Genomic DNA, 18,313 nt, shown 5'->3' on the forward strand with positions numbered 1-18,313 from the left:
GTCTCCATCTTCTTCTATAGTTGCTAGTTAAGGTGTCCCCAGTGTAGTTTTTTGCTTGTCCCACCTTTTGTAAACTAATATCTCCTCCTGCTTAGTTGGTAATGTTGTCTGTACTCGTTTTGGCTCTCATGTTTGGAACCTGAATTTCGGACATGTCTCGAAACAACCGAAAGCAGAGCTTTTCAGAACAGTCTTGCCCTTCAATAGAAGTAATCAACCACCGACTTTTGAGGAGAATTTTGTTCATTGCTGGAATTAAATGTTAAATGGGATATGTACTTGATTGAATGAGACGCAGTTATATAACCCGGTTCTTTCTAGCTGTTGGAAACATATTGGTACCTTTTCTTCTTTTCGGCAGAAACATTCATAAACACAATGAATTGAGGAGACTTAGTTCTTGACAATATCATTCGGAGTTTAAATTTACATGTACACGCAGGCTCGGCGTGGATCCCGCTGTTTCTGGCAGTATATATATAGATTATTTTTCTGTAAAACTAATCGGCTAGTAGATTAGATGGCAAATAATTTTGCATATTAATTCAATCATATATATTGACGGCAGTAGTAGCCTTCACTAGCATTATTCCGGCACATGATTATTCACACTCATTGCACCATTTCTCTCCTGGAACAAGTTTGTATAGCTACTACTAGAACCATTATTGGACCCATTATTTAATCTTGTTAAACTCCTCTTTTCCTAATTCAGTTGGACTAACGATGGCACGCTGGCTAGCCTAGATGGGCGAATATGACGGTGACTCAGGCATTAATTTTGGCTTTACACTTTGCCAGCATCCACGGGGCACTGTCACCTGCGTTTAACAGTGACTAATCACACATCACATGCTGAGGCCGACTGGCCTTATCACCTCCATTATAGTAAAAAAAAAACCTGACCCTTTCGGCACAGGCCCGGTTTTGGCGGTGGCGCGCGTCTGGACTGCCGGCCGGGCAACTTGCACCGTCTCGCGCTGCCACCGTGAATTAATTCACCTGCTTCATTTTGCAGATAAATAAAATTTCACCTGCTTCATTTGCAAAGCATTATATTCTCTCTTTCTCCTTTCGAGGAGACGTTCTTGCTTTGCAAATTAAACTACCTAAGTACTTTTTCCGTCCAACAAAAAATGTCTTAAGTTTGTCAAAATTTAAATGTATGTAAATCTATTACAATATATTAAATTGGAATCGGTGGTGATGGGTGGACGCTGTTGGTCGGTGTTGGTCGGTCAACTTCGTTAAAATTACAATCAATATGCCACTGTCTCTTATTTTCTTTCCCTCCCGTCTTATTCACGATTTCAGTAGCAGAAATTCTACGGTTAAGATTTACCGAAAGTTATCGTACGGTCCAAATTTGTCAAACATAATACGAACAGTCCTAAAATAAATCAATCTCCTTAGCATGAAATCCAAAATTTTTCGTATCCATCTCAGTATGGCAATTAATCCGAACCCGAACAAAAAATCTTGGTATCAATCTCATATGGAAATCAATCCAATCGAAAAATCAATGTCCAGACTTCGCCTCCACCGGCTCGTGCTTGATACACTTTCCGTTGTTCCGTAGCATCGCACGAGTTATTTTGCTAGTATGAATTAGTGTATAGATGTATACAAATTCGGTTAAAATTAAAATAAAAAAAATTGTTGGACCGAGGAAGCACGAAGCTTTCGGCGAAAATAAAATAAAACTCCACTCTGCTCCCTGCCCGTGAGCCCACGAAAGTCCATTGGCCAGGAGGCCGGACACGTCACCGCCAACCCGCCACGTGTCCCTTCCCCTGCCCCTCTGTCACACGCAACGCGAAAGGCACGGGGATCTCTTCGCTCACCTCACACTCCACCACCGGTCCCCACCGACAAGCCGGCCCCACCATATTGTAGGCCCCACCAGCTCGCCAGCAGAATAAAAATGGCCCACTCTTCTTCTTCGTCTCGCTTCCCTTCCAACCGCCCTTGCCATTCTTCTTCTTCTCTTCTCCCCAACCTTCTTCCCGCTCTCATGGCCAGCGGAGGAGCGACGCCGCCGCCGCCGCCTCCTCCCCCGCCGACGCTGCCTCCGACGCCCAGCAGGCCTCCGCCGCCGCCGCCGACGGAGACCCACGCGGCGCCGCTGCTCCCCCCCTCGGGCGCGGGCGCGGGCGCGGACGCGGGGGGGCCGCTGGGGCGGTGGCTGCGCCGCCTGGAGGCGTTCCTGTCGCTCTCGGGGCTGTCGGCGTCGACCCCGCTGGGCGTGGCGTTCGCGGCGTCGGCGCTGGCCGTGGCGGGCCTCGCGCTGCCGGCGGCGGCGCTGGGCCTGTCCCCGTGCCGCGGGACGCGCGCCTGCGACGAGTTCGAGGTGGAGGTGTTCGAGGTCTGCGTGATGACCTCGCAGGCGGCGGCGGCGGCCGTGGCCGTCGCATGCGTGTCCAGGAAGATGGCCATGTACGGCCTCCGCAAGTTCCTCTTCGTCGACCCGGACCTCGGCATGAGGATCCGCTTCCAGAAGGAGTACGTCGCCAGGATCCAGGTGACTGGATTTTCGGACCCTCAGTCTTGAATTTCTCGTGCCTCGATTTTGGAATCTGACAAGGGAATCATAGCTAGCTCTCTCTCTGCCTCTCTCCAATGATCCCCCAATTCGTAATTGAGAATTGAGGTCGAGTGGTTTGCACAATTTCTCGGCTACTCTTTACTAGCTGCAGCCTACAGATGTAGCTGTACTGTGCGCCATTTTGTTCAAACTCAGTGCCACCATTTTTCGACCTGACAGTTGAGAGCTAGCTGGTTTGGACAATTTATCGCCTATTTACTAAACTGTCAGGACAGCAGTTGAAAATTTAGTGCGAACTGTCAGTTGAAAATTTACTGCTGCTGCTACTTGGATGGAGTTCACTTAAGTAGCAGCAGCAGATGGAGCTGAACTGTGTGCGCGCTTTTGTTCAAATTTAGTGCGACCAAAGGGTAAATTAAGTGCCAATTAAGTGAACTCGGGAGGGCATATGATTGTTCTGGATCGTGCTTAGATTCAGGAGGACACAATGCATGGAAACTTTGCAGGCCATCGTTGTAAGCTTGTGGTTAGATTCAGGAGGTGTGCTTGTTGCTACTGACAATTCTGAAGCATCCTGTCTGGACCCTTTTTTATATATTTCTGCCACGCTGGATTCATGGCTCTGTCCTTACTTAAGGGCGAATCCAGGTGATTGATTCTCTTAAGTTATACTCTATGTATAGCATGTGCCTGCTTGTGTCACCATGTGAATGGAGGATTGGAGGCCCTGGGATTCGAGCCTTCCGTCTAATAAAGAGGCCATGGGCGTGTGACAGCAAGTTTGTGTTTGTGCCGACATGTTTGTTTGTGTTTGTTTCTTTACACGGAGATGCATGATTACAGTTTATGCTCCGGAAGAAAAGGCGTACTTGCATTTCGTCGGCATGTTGTTTACTCATTTTAATGGAAATGGGGGGAAATGATCAAAGCATAAAGACACGTTTCTAGTGGAAATTTGAGTTATGACTTCCATAGGATTGGAACGATCATGCATTGATTTGTCACCATGTTTAGAACTTTTGGTATTCCAATTTTTTGGTGTGCTGACAAGTGTTATAACCCCCTTTGACAGGATTTCTTCCGAACACTTATGTGGTGGATATTGCCATGCTTTGCTGTGAAGCTCACTCGAGAAATCTTCCGTTTCTCCCACATGTACCACGAGTCAGTTTGGAGAGCATGTGCCGTGTTATTTGCTTCCGTCATGTCATGGATGTATTTGACGACAATTGTATTGTCTTCCTGCATGCTTTTCAACTTGGTCTGCAACCTTCAAGTTATTCACTTCGATGATTACGGCAAAGTTCTAGAGCAAGATGCAGATCCTTTGTTCTATCTGAAAGAGCACCTGCAGCTTCGCCATAATCTCTCCAAAATCAGCCACAGGTTCCGCATGTTCCTTCTGCTGCTCTTCTTTTCTGTTACAGCAAGCCAGTTTGCCATTCTATACAAGACAACAGCATATAACGGGCCGATCAATTTCACCAATGGTGGTGATATAGCTGTGAGTATCATGTGCTTGTTTATTCCAAAAATATTGTAAAGTTCCTTTTGCATATGGTGCCGAAAATATGACATCATGAACATATTGTTTCATGCTGCAGGTATCTTCAGTTGTTCAAGTTGTCGGTCTTGTCCTATGTTTACACGGAGCTGCCAAAATTTCTCACAGGGCTCAAAACATTGCCTCAATAGCTAGCCGATGGCATGCTTTAGCAACATGCTCTAGTGATTCTACTTATGTAAGCACCCCAAACAGCTCTGGGAACCTTGTGCCCTTTCCAGCACACATGTTTCTGAGAGATTATTCAGAGAGTGACTTGGAATCTTTGGAAAATGGCTCAACACAAGGCAATTCTCATAACACAGCTCAATTGGCATCTTACATGTCTTCATACCACAAGAGAGAATCACTTGGTTAGTAAGCCAAAGCTTCCTTTAAGTTTGCATTGCTCACGCTTCCTTTCTTTTTTCCCTTCCTACTGTGCTCATTCATTTTCTTCTCCTCTGTTTCACTGCAGTGCTCTATCTGCTAACAAACCCTGGTGGTATCACGATATTCGGATGGATTGTTGACCGTACATTCCTCAACACGATCCTGATGTTCGAGTTAACCCTTGTACTGTTCGTGCTCAGCAAGACCATTGTGATCCCGACCAAAACGCTAGTACACAGTTTCTTGAGTTTTCAGTGATGCTGTGCCATCTCAATCATTTGGTCTTCGGTTCGGAGAGCGTACCCGACACGTAGCAGGGTTTTGGAGAAGGTGCCAGGGTCTACATGACATTGGCTGAAACTGGCGCCAATAGCAGCAAAGTCGGCCCTTCTTGAAGCTCAAAATCATACCCTGGGTCTCGGAAAGGTTGGTGTTTCTTCAGGATTTTTCCCGTTGAGCTTGATCTTTGGCAATTTCTCATGGACACCCCTTTCCTGCTAATGCGAAGCGATTGCCAGATTACAGATTACAGCTAACAGCTCCAATTTATAACTGGACTGCAGACGGTAGGCTGAGGCTTGGTTGTGTTGTGTATACTTTAGGACTGATAATGCCACCATCCTCCTCCATGTAAAGAGATCTGGAGTTCTCTCCATTTTGCTGTGCGTATGTACATGTACTCATATATATACCACCTGATATCCACGAGTATTTACATTTCTTCAGTTTTATCAATCGTACTGGATTACGTTGATGCAGATTTAGGTGTGGAAATGCGCCATGTGATGTTGTGCACACTACTCTATTATTGGAAATAGTTAAACAAATATGTAAAAACAGGTTTAGACGAGTGGTTGAAATCTGAAAGCGGTTGTAAAGTTATTTAGCATTTATGTTCACTGCTGAGATTTCTGTTTACTGCTTGAAAATCTGAGAGGATACGTTCGAAGCAAATTCAAATTTGGTCACACATCAAGCTGCAAAAAAGAAAAAAAAGATAATATAATATGGAGTAGGACGCAAGCATCAGAAGATTTACCAAACGGCATCTAACTTTCGAAGCATCATACCACAGCCAAAAGATCAGAGGTCGCTAACAATCACAAGTTCACAGCATCTGGGTTTCCAGATCAGCAAAAAAGTTGTCAATCCTAAGATCAGCATCTTCCCGGGTTGGACTCCAGGGATCTAAGGATAGCTGTTTCTTGTACTTGGAGCTAACCCCCCCTAAGTTCTACTCCAGTTCTTAGCAAATGCTTCACCTGAATTAGCCACCGTTCAGAGCGTCACAAAGGTTTCTGGCCACAGATTCACCTAAAGACGAAATCAACAAAAATGTGTTGTAAGGCTGTCGCTTGATTTCGTTCATCAAAAAGTTCTTGAATCGAACGGAGAAACTGAACAATAACATTAGTAGCGGTTCACCTTATTGTGTTGGAAATATGCCCTAGAGGCAATAATAAATTTGTTATTATCATATTTCCTTATTCTTGATAAATGTTTATTATCCATGCTATAATTGTATTGACAGAAAACTAAATACACGTGTGGATAAATAACAAATACCGTGTCCCTGATACGTCTCTACTAGATTAGCTCGTTGATTAAAAGATGGTTAAGGTTTCCTAACCATAGACATGTGTTGTCATTTATTAACAAGGTCATATCATTAGGAGAATGATGTGATGGACAGACCCAAACCTAAGCATAGCTTTTGATCGTGTCACTTAAGTTTAAATTGCTAATGCTTTTATTGTGTCAATTATCATTTCCTTAGACCATGAGATCATGCCACTCCCTAGTATCGGAAGAATACTTTGTGGACATCAACCGTCATCTCGTAACTGGGTGATCATAAATGTGTTCTTCAGGTATCTCGGAAGGTGCTTGTTGGGTTGTATGGATCAAGACTGGGATTTGTCACTCCATGTGACAGGGAGATATCTCTGGGCCCTCTCGGTAATATAACATCCTAATGAGCTTGCAAGCATGTGACTAATGTGTTTACTCACGGGGATATTATATTGCGGTACGAGTAAAGAGAACTTGCCGGTAACGAGATTGAACTAGGTATGGTGATACCGACGATCAAATCTCGGGCAAGTAATATATCGCGAGACAAAGGGAATTGGATACCGGATTAATTGAATCCTCGACATCGTGGTTCAACCGATGAGATATTCGTGGAATATGTGGAAACCATTATGGACATTCAGGTCCCGCTATTGGTTATTGATCGGAGAGGTGTCTCGGTCATGTCCACATGTTCTCGAACCCGTAGGGTCACACACTGAACGCTTAATGTCGCTAGGGTTTGATGAGATAAAAGATGGTGATATCGAATTATGATTCGGAGTCTCGGATGGGATCTAGGACATCACGAGGAGCTTCGGAATGGTCCGGAGATAAAGAATTATATACAGGAAAGCTGTTTCAGGGTTTCGGAAAAGTTCGGGATATTTTCCGGTATGGACCGGGAATGTTCTAGAAGATTCCGGAAGTTCTCAAAAGGTTTTGGAATTTTCCAGAATATTCTTGAAAATTTAATTGGGCCTCTATAGTAATTAGTTAGAGCAATCTAATTAGTTATCCCCTAATGGGTCCTAGGGAAAGAGAGGAAACGTGGGGACTCTCCACCGTACGGTGAAAGTCACGTACGTGGGGGAGGCCGGGCAGAAGAAGGAATCTTTCTGTGACTCCCTAGCCGGCCCTAGCCTCTTCTTGGAGGAGGGGCAAACCCTGACCACCACCCCTATATAAATAGAGGGACGGGGCAGGGGGAGAGGACACCCCAAACCCTCAGCTGGATCTCTCTCCCCTGAGCCCCTCTCCTCCTCCTCTCTCGCGCGCAGCAAAGCCCTGCCCGCGGAGTTCTCCACCATAGCCACCACCACGCCGTCGTGCTGCTGGAATCTCATCGACCTCTTCCCCTCGCTTGCTGGATCAAGAAGGAGGAGACGACGTGAAGCTGAATGTGTGGATACCAAGGAGGTGCCGTCGTTTCTGCAATGAAATTGATCTCATCGAAAGTTCCACTACGCCAACAACGATCCCGTGATCATAACGTTTTGTGATCTACGAGGGTATGATGCTCATAATTCCTCTCGTTACTTACATCTAGTAGATATGTTTTTGAGTTTCTTCCGTACATCTCGTAGGAAATTTTTTGTTTTTCATGCATCGGACCCATCATATTGGTGCAACTTCTAGACAGAACTTCTTACCAGCAAAAGGCTAGCCGAGGCCAGGGAGACCCTTCGTCTTGTTCCTGGTACACATTGCATGCCGCGGACCATCATCATTAGCAGATATCTTGCCCTTTTTCCTCTTTCGTTTTGTGCCATCGAGCATGTCCTTCCCCTTTGATCCTGAAGCCCCTATTGGTTTGTTGAGGGCATACTCACACGATGTCTCTGTGTGCATCATATCGACCAGAGCCCTACAAGGCGTAGCTTCATCCTGTGGAGTCAAAGATACACTATCTGGCATATTCAGCCAATCCATGACAGGGTTTTCTTTATCATATAGTGTGACAGCCATCATCATTCTGCAAGGATCAAGCACGTTTTCTTCCTCGCCGTCCTTTTCTTCCGTGTGTATTTTGGTTTGTTCGCTCCGCAGCTTAAGATTGTAGCGGACATAGACTAACTTGTGGAGCTTTTCAGTAAAGAGTCGATTTTTTGCTTCTGCGTGCATCAATGCAAATGTGCTCCAGTTTCTCTCACACCCGCTAGAGGACATGCACTGGGACAGAATTCGAATCGCGTAACCCTGAAGTATCCTGACTTCTCCTCCAAACATTAACCACCAAGAGGATGGGTTTGATTTGCCAGCACAGGACCGAGCCAATCTTGTGTCAAACCTCCCTCTAGAAGAACGGAAAAATTCAAATTGGTCAAGTGCCTCCGCTGCATTTGCAGGTGAGTCTGCAACCTTCTTGTCATGGTGGTGTCACGACAGATGTCATAAGATGACTTAACTTGGGACCGATGGACGAAGAAAGAACCGGAAGAGAAAGGACGTGAAGTGAAACACGCACAAATACACAAGCACACCGCGATTTACCCAGGTTCAGAACCCTCTTGCCAAGGTAAGACTCTTACTTCTGCTTTTTTGTATTAGCCGAGATAGACAAGCTCTTGCAATGGCGCTCCTTGAACTGTATTCTTGAGGAGGAAGAAAAAGAAAAGGAAACCCTAAATGACTAAGTGTTCCCTCCCTTTCTCCACAGAGGGGTGGTGCTCTATTTATAAGCAGCCCATGTCACACTAACATGTTGACCGAGTACAAACGTCACCTTCCTTAGGCCCCGCCTAGCACGCAGCTTGGTTCCCTCCGAGTGGCACCGCAGGGCATAAGACAACTTTACTTTCTCTGGCACCCTGCAACAAGTACTATTGACCTCCGCCGGTTCCCATCAGAAATTCTCTTTCGGTGCTTCTTTTGTGCAGTCACCTGGCACGGCTACATAAGCGACCACTGCTTTTCCCGCAATAATAATGACGCTGCTTTTCTTTGCGCCGCGTGGTCAGGATAAGACCGTTGAAGGATCTCGGCACGGGCCGAGATCAAGGGGCTTGTCGTTATCCTGCAAACTCATAAAATAAGATAGTCGTGCCGACATATACTCGGTATGCCGGCTTAGTGTTAACTTGGCTTTACGATGCTTGCATGCTTGACCATGCCGGCTTTGTTTTCGTCATTTCGGCTAGAGCGTGTCATCATGACCCTGCCCGGAGTCATCCCCCTGCACTTCTGAATTGTCATCTTGAATGCTTGCATGTAATCTGGATTGCTGGCAAGATCATACTTGTAGTGGGCCTCAGGATCAAGCACACCAGCTGTAGAGGAAAGAGAGCTAATAAATTCACAATGCATGAAAGGAGAAAAAATAGACATATTAGCTTAGTCCTTACCTGCAATCATAAAATTGTCTTTGTATATATCTGCGACCTTCTTGTCCACCACATCCATGACATTCTTCCAATCTTCTGACCCCATCTGGAAAAGAGATTGCATTTCATCCCTAGCGGCAGTCATCCTAGGCATAAATACAGAAAGTGTAGTCTTTTGTGAATCCGCGTGCCTAAGTACGGCATAAAGTGACCGAGTTATATCTAGCACCCACTTCACATCTTCCCACCAAGACGAGCTTACTAAGGAGTCGTACGTGTAGTCATAATCTGGCTCCTTATTCCAAGAGCTATCTGACCACTCATCTAAGACCACCCACTGCCTGAGCTTGTCTTTGCTATCCCAGAAACTTTGTAGGAACATAAAGTCAGTTCCAAACCTTGCAGCATTAGGTTGGATCAACTCTCCACCAATCTTGGTTTTCATTTGATCGTGCAGTTCAGAATGATTGTAGAAGAACCTACATATCCGCTTGGCACTAGAGACCACTGCGTCAACCTTGGGGATATTTCCGATGTCCTCCAGCATGAGATTAGCAGTGTGAGCTGCACATGGCTGCCAAACAATGCGTGGATACTCCTTGATGAGTTGTTCGCACGCTTCCTTGAGACTGGATCCATTCTCTGTCACAATTTGAACTACAAAGCCTTGTCCAATGTCCTCCACAACCACCTCCCTGATGTGCTGATAGATATACTGGGCATTGTGAAGTTGACCGGTGGCATCAACAGACTTATGGAAGAACATGCGCCCGTCACAGGCGATCATGAAGTTCACGATGCTTGTCCCAGAAGGCCCTGTCCAAGAATCACACAGGACACTCACACCGTGCAGTTCCCAATGACATTTGAGTCCTGCCACATACTCCTCCAGTTCGTCATACTCAGACTGCAGATACGGTCCATCTATCTCTGACCCTGTAGGGATGCGCTGAACACTGTCCCCAAGCTGTTGTGTCAACCTCATGGCCTCCCGGAAGTACGGGCAGTCGGCTTTCTCCACAGGAATGCCATTGGCATGGAAAAACTTGGCCCAAGCTTCCCCAAGCTGCTTAGCAGAATCCTTTTCGAAAGCCCCCTCCAACCGAGGTATGGCGGGTGGTTTTCTGAGGGACAAGCTTGAATAAAAGCAAAAACCAGCAGTCACTCTCTGCCTATGGCTCTGCACAGCCTTTTTCTTTCTAGCCGCAGCAGCAGCGCCTGCAATTCCATCAGGGCAACATTTTATTATCAGATAACCATATTCCATCATAGCAACAATCTCTCACAAATTCCATCAGATGAACATTTCGCTATCCATACTAGCCATATTCCAACTAGCCACATGTTCCATCCTAACAGCAATATATATTAGAGGAATGAGCAAATCACATCACATCAACACTACATCAGAGGAATGATTCGCTGTTGGATAATGATCTCGGCTAAACAAACCGAGAGAGATAAGGACGTGGCCCATCACGTTCCGTAACGCACGTGGCACGATAGGAAGCGTACCAACAATTTTTGGTTACGGTCCTGAGTCCCGAGAGCTACATTGAAAGGGGGAGACCGGCCCTGTATGGGATGACGATCTCATACGCTACCAAACTCTCCCGATAATCCCTACCCGATCCTAAGCTAGTGCCCTGGAAACGAAGGCCGTCACCACCACCGGCAAGGGCAGTGCCGGTGCCGTCCTGAAGGCCGACGTCCCGACGCTATCCTGTACGACTACATTGACTGAGACTTCACCGCCATCGACTCCAGGCCGACGACGGAGACCAAGCACTGATGGCTTCATCCTCAAATGGTTCGTCCAAATGATTAATTCCGCATTAGTGTTAGGTGTTCATCTATTAGGCTAACGTCAGTCAATTAGTTCAGTACTATTAGTTCTAAACTTCTAATATCCGCATCCCATCCCATCCCATCACAGATCAAGAACCATACGCGCATACGCATCACAAGCTAGCATCATTCATTTCGCGGATGAGTTCCGAGTAAAAGAGAAAAAAGGGCATCGAATTATTTTACCGGCGCCTGGAGAGCGCAAGGCCATGGGGCTGCAATCATCGGACTGGTCGGCGTCCCCATCGGAGTTGTCCATGGGTACATCCTCGGATTCCTCCTTCGCCGCCATGCGGCGGTTGGAGCTCTGGCCCGGTTCCAGGGAAGACGAAGAAGCCACCGCCGCCGACATGCTGTTGCTGGATTTGGGAGGAGAAGCGACGAGCAAGTGAATTTTATTTAGAGAAGAGAGATGAGAGAACACGAGGAAGTGAAACTAGACTGGGTCGTGGCATTGGGCTTAATACGGCCCATGATGGGCCAGACGACAACTCCAAGGGGCCCACCAAGACGTTTTGGCTTTTGAGAAAATTTTGGAGACAAGGGGCTTTTGAGAAATCATCACGTACACAATGCAAAAAAGAAAAGAAAGAGAAACAGTACTGTTTTAGTATCCACTGTATTTTAGTGCAGACAGCAAATGAAAATGTTCCTTGGATGGAAATTTTTCAAGTTTGTAACTTCCTTGGTACATGTAAGATCCTTTTTTCGCGAGCTCAAAATATGTTTCTCTTGAACCAAATTTTTGCTGTTCTGGTTCTACCAGAAATTCTATGCTTCTCCCCAGCTGTATCTAACTTCCCAAAATGCTCGAGTTACTTGTCATTTGAATCAAGCGTGCAGAATCATAGCAGTAGGAAAAATACACGTATAAAACAAAAGCCATTGATGACACCCAGGACACAACTTCATGCAAAAAAGAACAGAACTGTTCATCCAATCTATCTGTATATAAACAACAGCACAATCGCAAGAGTGAAAATTCTTTCTGGGTAAGACAAAATTGGCTACAAACATGCACCTGGAACAGGAAGAGTTTGTGGGCTATGCACAAAATGCGGTACAGAACAGAGAGAGCTACATACCAATCTAATTAGGATGACGAGTTATGGTTGGGACGGGGCCAAAATAAAAGAATCAAATTTGACTATTCTATTTTCGGAGAAACCTAAACGAGCTCCTACAAAAAATAGTTTTCGATCCATCAGATCTTCAGTACATTCCTTTGAAAACAGTGCTTGTTCGGCAGATGCTTGCTCCATGTTCCTCGTAATCTTCCTTTGTGTGGCAACACTGAATGAGAGCAAGGAAAACACTCTCAGATTACATGTTTATTATTCATGTGGACGGTAAATATGATTGAATTCAGAGCCCAATTACTGACAACGACAGCCAGTAGTGACATGAACTGAAAGACTTGCAATTGTATGTCGTAGATACGAACAGTTCAAAACTTAATATAGTACAAGAAATATATGCACTGCTATTTATTTCTGCATCTGCAGTTAGTGTTAAGTGGCAGGTACCTCGAAAAACTCAGGGCTAGATGCAGCTACTGAACCGCCAAACCAAACTGCATAGCTCTGTATAGGATGGGTGACAACGTTGACTTCAACAGGCTAACATGAAAATAATAGACAAATGAAAGATACAAAATCAGACACATATAGATTTTTTTATTACAACAGGCTGATACTGAAACATGAACAGATGGAACAATTCAACTAATCATGGCATGAACACAGAGAAATCAAGCATTGTTCTACTTACTTTCACCTCCACATGATGACAGGCATTAGTTGCGGCAACACGCTCATCTACTATCTTCTTCAAATTATTTTGGAGTCTCCTGTGGAAGTCTTTAAACATGGTAGATCCACCAGATAATACTATGTTCTGCAAATAGAAAAATATTCATAGAGTATCAGTCACGTAATCAGCATATCACTTCCTATACTTAGATATGTCTGTAGAGCTCAAATGACACACCTTATACAGAGCTCTCCTTGTGTCAATTGGTGCAGATTGAACGCAGTTGTCAATCAGTTCAGGTAAAGGAGTGAAGAAGTCCTCAGAATACATCTCAGGGTTGAAAAAAATCTGCATTTGTGTTGGTAGAATATTGAATTATTACATCTGATTCCAACTGCTCTTCTACTTTTTGTGTCAAGAAGAGTAAGTACACTTGTAAGCTGTTACCTCCTTAGTCCAATTAAAAACGTAATAACCAACACCCTCAGTCCCTCACAAGAAACTAACATGGAATTACTAGCACCTTTATATCTTCTAGAGCTGCTAAATATAATTTATAACCAATATAGACTAATGATAAACTGTTGCCCTGGAAAAATCCTGAGAAACTTATAAAGCAGTCAAATACAATGAATATCACATGATATAGCCATAAATGATTAGAACCATGCTATTGCCAAAGGATCAAAGACTAAAAGGCAGCTCCAGAAAATAATGGTTGTCTTTCATTCATGGAAGAAGAAGGATGAGCCACATAACCATTTTTTACTTATGCCTCTGTAGGTACATAAAACTTTTCAGCCTTCAAGACTAAACCTACAAGGCATCCATTGAATTAATTTTGACCCCTGGTGATAACTGATAAGAGCTTAACAGTTCAACATAATCTCAAACATGTGAACCATCAAGCTACTAGTGTCTTATTACTATAAATCTTAAAGAATGAAACTATTTACTCAATTGTGCATGCTCACTATTTAGATAATGTAAACAAAGGAAGTACAATATGTAGTACCACCACATAGAAAGTCCCTATAAAAATGGATGATAGAAACACGGAAATACCTCTGGTCCAAGAAAACGCTCATATCCAATGTCAATTGTGTATGGGACCCCAGTCTTTGGTTTGACTGCAGACCATTGCTTGATATATTTACTAGGCTTGCTGTCATGCTTCTTGAACTCCTGAAATTGCAAAATTTGAAGAATAACCCATATCGTACTTGTGAACGCATAAATTCATTAAAAAAAATCATACTCCCTCCGTCCAACAAAAGATGTTTCAAGTTTGTTAAATTTTGGATGTATCTAGATGTGTGACTTAGTGTATAGATGCATTCAAATTTAGTCAAAGTTGAGACATCCTTTGTTGGACGGAGGGAGTAGACAAGTTGGCACTGCAAAAGCTAAAGCCCAAATGGTAGGAATTAAGGACCACAAGCCAATATATGAAGCATTTAAACCAGCGCCCTAGCAAAAATAAACGTCAACAATAATTTCTGCACGGAGAACAGGTTTCATACATTTCACTTCAATGGAGATTTTAATTCTCAACTGTCCACTGGATAATATACTTGTCTAGATCATTGAGCATGGACAAAAAAAAGAGTTATCGGGACATTAGCTCCAAGCAACACAGTACCTTGACAATGTCTGAAGAAGTATAGCAATATGTTTCTTTCACCCTACGAGCAATATCCAAAGCGTCATCAGGTGGAAGAAGCTCACCTCTTTCCTGCATACCGCAAGATGATACGAATCACTAACAGCATTTTTATATTACAGTACTACGCTTCATAAGCATACAAGCAGTCATTTATCTGCATAAATCTATCATGTTTCACTGTTTCTACAGAATGGGCCACAACTAAATACTGAAGGCAAATGATTTAGATCATTGTGGTTCTGCAGAAAAAAGGAGTTTCTTACCCAGATGTCAACAAGCGAATTCCAGTTGTCCATTTCTAAGTGCATATTTCCATACAATCGTATCGTTGAGGTTAAGAGGCCACTCAAATACAATGGCAGCACTAGTGAATGACTTTTGCTGAGTTTTTTATTTTTATACTCCCTCCGTCACATATTAAGTGACTCAAATTTGCTCAAATATGGATGTATCTATATCCAAAAAGCGTCTAGATACATGTAATATTTCGTCACTTAATATGGGACGGAGGGAGTAGATTCATTGAGGAAATTAATTTCTTGTGGATGGCGAGGAAGCTCAGGTTTCCTTCCAAATGGAATGAAAACTCTTCTAAGTTGATTAATAAAGCACCCGTACAGAACAGCGCAAAACTAACATCAGGATGAGAAGCAACAAAGCACAACAGATCTAGGGGACGAACTAATACATGAAATCATTTGACTTATTAAGGACCATTTGATATTTTGACCAACTTGCAGGGTTATCCACATGATTTTTTTCTGCTAAGTACTTAGAAACTCGGTGGTGATGACTTGTTAGGGCAAAGCAATCCTACAAACAAAAACAACTAGTAACAAATTTCATTTTCTCTGCATAACTCCCTAACCACCCCAACTTTAGAATCTATAGTAAATTGCTATCCAGTTCTGATTTAAGCACTATACAGCACAAACTTGCTCATAGTAATGAGTTTGCAATATATCAGTGCCAGATACATACCCTGTTTAGGTACAGCACAAGAACTTCAACACCTTAACGTAACCCTAGGGAAATGTGTGAAGATTAAATACCTGTAAAAGCTGCAGAACAAACTGAGTTACATCACTTCCAGAATGAGGAAAAGACTTTATGCTGCTCCCAATTACATAGCCGTTTACAACTGGGACAATATGTGGAGCTCCCTCCCCAATGTCAACTACTACACCTGTCATATCAGACTGACAAAATATATTGGTCAAACTTAACTAGAAGTGTTGTACCCTACCAGAAAACTTGGTGTTCAGATCAGTCTACTTTATCAGTGGTGGTTTCTCCTAGAGTTTAATAAGCATTAAGTTTGTGGTTTCATGGCTAAATGTGAATTTGCATCTTCCATAGTATTATTCCTGTCCAGAACAATAAACATGAAATTATCTTTACAGAGCTTCGCAACGAAAATTCACAATAAAATAAAGTTTAACAGGAGATAAGTAAACGTGCGCTCAGTATGGCATTGGCAAGTGAGAAATAAGCAGTCATTCTATAGTTGCCTCAAAATGGTTTCCATCATTACATCAGGTTATGTTTCCGCTCAAATGCTTCACGATACATGCTTATGTGTAGGGAACAGAAAAACATAGGTATAAACTGGGATAGAAGTTCCAGGGGTTTGCAAGCAACATGTATGCGTGGGTAATATATCAGTGTAGAGAAATTTTGTCGAAAATTGCAAGGCAATTGTTCAAAATAACAGATCTACAAAATGTAGGTAGTTTAACTTAATGTGGGTATGAAATCAATACGAAAAATTTACACTGGCTATCTGCTAGAAAGTGCATAAGACAGTGTTTTCCAGTCAAGGAGATGAAGTCGGTGTGTCTGATAACCAACTTTTCACTTGGTCAAACAAAAGCATGAAAGGAGGTGAATTCAGAACCTACCTCAGAATCTGCTTCCTCTTCAGAAAGAGATCTCAGATATGCATATCCAGCAGAGAGGCTGAGCACAGATTGGACAGAAATATATAGACCAGGGACATTGAAGGTCTCAAACATTATTTCTCCCATACATTCACGACTTTCAGGCGTACTGACAGGACTGTCTGTAAGAAGGAAGTAGTGTTCTTCAGGGTTGCAGCGTAGATAATTGAAAATGGATTGCTGCCAAAATCTTTCCATCGTATCCCAGTCAGTAACCTGGGAGCAAGAAAAAGGATATGACATAATGGCATTGTACATGAAAAATGGCATTCTTACAAATATAAAATGCATATGCATACCTGACCATGACGAATTGGGGTTCTTAAACTGTACAGGCCACTGGATCTCAAATGCGACACAGCCTCATCCCCGATAAAAAAATCAAGGTCAGCCATGACGCCTGCATTATACTGTGCTAACCAATTTGCACTACTGCACTGCTCTGATTGGTCCAAGAAAGATTCGTTCACGGCTACTATAGTAGGGATGGTGAAAGATGGCTCGGAATTTCCAGAAAAGCCAAGCTTGCTGTACCTGAACATAGAAATTATGTAAGGAAACATGGACATGACCTTACTAGAGAAATAGGTGCGTATTTACAGGCATAGTCATGCAGTTTTGGAGAAATTAAAACAATCCAGCTTTAACGGAAACCAGAGCATGGTCAGCTCCTGTCCTCTATCATGGTTTCCTCCAGAGGATGCCATTTTTATTTTTCACATAACACACATAGTGATGCATAAGATGTAAGTCATGCTTACTTCTTAATAGTCAACACTCCAACAACATTATATAGGCTTATAGTGGTGATTTCGTCTGTGGAACCAAAGAAATCTCATTCACGAATCTCTAGATTTGTAGTCTCCAACTCCACTCCAACGCATGAAGCATATAAATACAGCGTGTTACCGCTGGTAGTGTGGATTTAAAGTAGTACTAACCCACACCTAACAGACCCATCCACGCTTTGTTCAACCAACGAATATTGATGAACAATTATCCATCATTTACTGCCTTGTGATTTCCCCCATGTTAAATGATACCACAAGACACTGATAGACTAACACCATATATAGTACAATCGAAGCTGCCAATTGAATGAATCCCTGGTTAAGGGGAGCGAGCCTCGGGAGGAGGCAACACGCGCGGTCGTCCCATCCATCCACCCCTCCGCCGCGACCAACAGAGACACGCCGGAAAACACGCGGCGCGCCCGTCGGCCGATCGACCGCGGAAAACCCTAGCGAGCAAGCTCCCCGCGGGGTGGGTGGGAAAACCGCAAATGGGATCACGTCGTCAGCGCGGGGTGGGTGGAGAGGGTTTGGTTCGGGAGTTCCTTACCCTGTGCCGTTGTCCATGACGACGGCGGGGCGCTCGGAGGGGTCCATGGCGTTGGGGCGTCGGCGTCGGCGGCGGGGGCGGTTCCCCGCCGGGTCATATCTCCTCCGCGGCGGCCCGGGGAAGCATCGGGGAGGCGGGGCGGGGGGCGATCGGCGGTGGTCGTCCGAATGGGCGGGCGCGCCGGGAGATTTGGTGGGCGGCGAGAGGGGAGGCTGCGCGAGCCGGGTCGTGGTGGTTTGATTTGGTTTGGTTTGATTTGGGGGGTGGTTTGGTTGACGAGGGAAGCGGGAAGGAAGGGGAAGGAGGAGGAAGAAGAAGAAGCAGCAGCCTGGTCTCTCTCTCTTGGGAGTTGAGTCTGGGTCGTGGTCGTGGAGGCGCACTGGTACCTTG

General features: G+C 44.3%; 4 protein-coding genes across 5 annotated transcripts; 1 reads left to right on the top strand and 3 right to left on the bottom strand.

Moving 5' to 3' along the window:
- The first annotated feature begins 2,014 nt into the window (after positions 1 to 2,014).
- Positions 2,015 to 5,216, top strand: LOC100832559. Its single transcript, XM_003571298.4, has 4 exons — positions 2,015 to 2,521; positions 3,618 to 4,049; positions 4,150 to 4,462; positions 4,567 to 5,216. The coding sequence occupies exons 1-4, from the start codon at positions 2,015 to 2,017 to the stop codon at positions 4,737 to 4,739; spliced, it is 1,425 nt and encodes a 474-aa protein (XP_003571346.1). The 3' UTR covers positions 4,740 to 5,216.
- Positions 5,217 to 7,654: 2,438 nt separating this feature from the next.
- LOC112271633 lies at positions 7,655 to 9,105 on the bottom strand. Its single transcript, XM_024461356.1, has 2 exons — positions 9,022 to 9,105; positions 7,655 to 8,417 (listed from the first exon to the last, which is right to left on the bottom strand). The coding sequence occupies exons 1-2, from the start codon at positions 9,103 to 9,105 to the stop codon at positions 7,716 to 7,718; spliced, it is 786 nt and encodes a 261-aa protein (XP_024317124.1). The 3' UTR covers positions 7,655 to 7,715.
- Positions 8,524 to 11,640, bottom strand: LOC100833180. Its single transcript, XM_010235972.3, has 3 exons — positions 11,411 to 11,640; positions 9,398 to 10,594; positions 8,524 to 9,322 (listed from the first exon to the last, which is right to left on the bottom strand). Exons 1-3 carry the CDS (start codon positions 11,574 to 11,576, stop codon positions 9,129 to 9,131), a joined length of 1,557 nt encoding a protein of 518 aa, XP_010234274.2. The 5' UTR covers positions 11,577 to 11,640; the 3' UTR covers positions 8,524 to 9,128.
- Positions 11,641 to 12,131: 491 nt separating this feature from the next.
- On the bottom strand, positions 12,132 to 18,278 carry LOC100822767 (actin-related protein 3). 2 transcript variants are annotated; one of them, XM_024462114.1, is made up of 10 exons: positions 17,924 to 18,278; positions 16,882 to 17,116; positions 16,544 to 16,798; positions 15,695 to 15,703; positions 14,619 to 14,711; positions 14,042 to 14,161; positions 13,214 to 13,324; positions 12,995 to 13,120; positions 12,751 to 12,843; positions 12,132 to 12,517 (listed from the first exon to the last, which is right to left on the bottom strand). In XM_024462114.1, exons 1-10 carry the CDS (start codon positions 17,968 to 17,970, stop codon positions 12,437 to 12,439), a joined length of 1,170 nt encoding a protein of 389 aa, XP_024317882.1. In that variant the 5' UTR covers positions 17,971 to 18,278; the 3' UTR covers positions 12,132 to 12,436. The 2 variants fall into 2 exon arrangements, with proteins under 2 accessions (XP_024317882.1, XP_003573334.1); XM_003573286.4 differs by having other exon boundaries at positions 15,695 to 15,841; positions 17,924 to 18,276.
- Positions 18,279 to 18,313: the final 35 nt, after the last annotated feature.

This window comes from Brachypodium distachyon, chromosome 3, assembly GCF_000005505.3.
Source record: "Brachypodium distachyon strain Bd21 chromosome 3, Brachypodium_distachyon_v3.0, whole genome shotgun sequence".
Lineage (NCBI taxonomy): Eukaryota > Viridiplantae > Streptophyta > Magnoliopsida > Poales > Poaceae > Brachypodium > Brachypodium distachyon.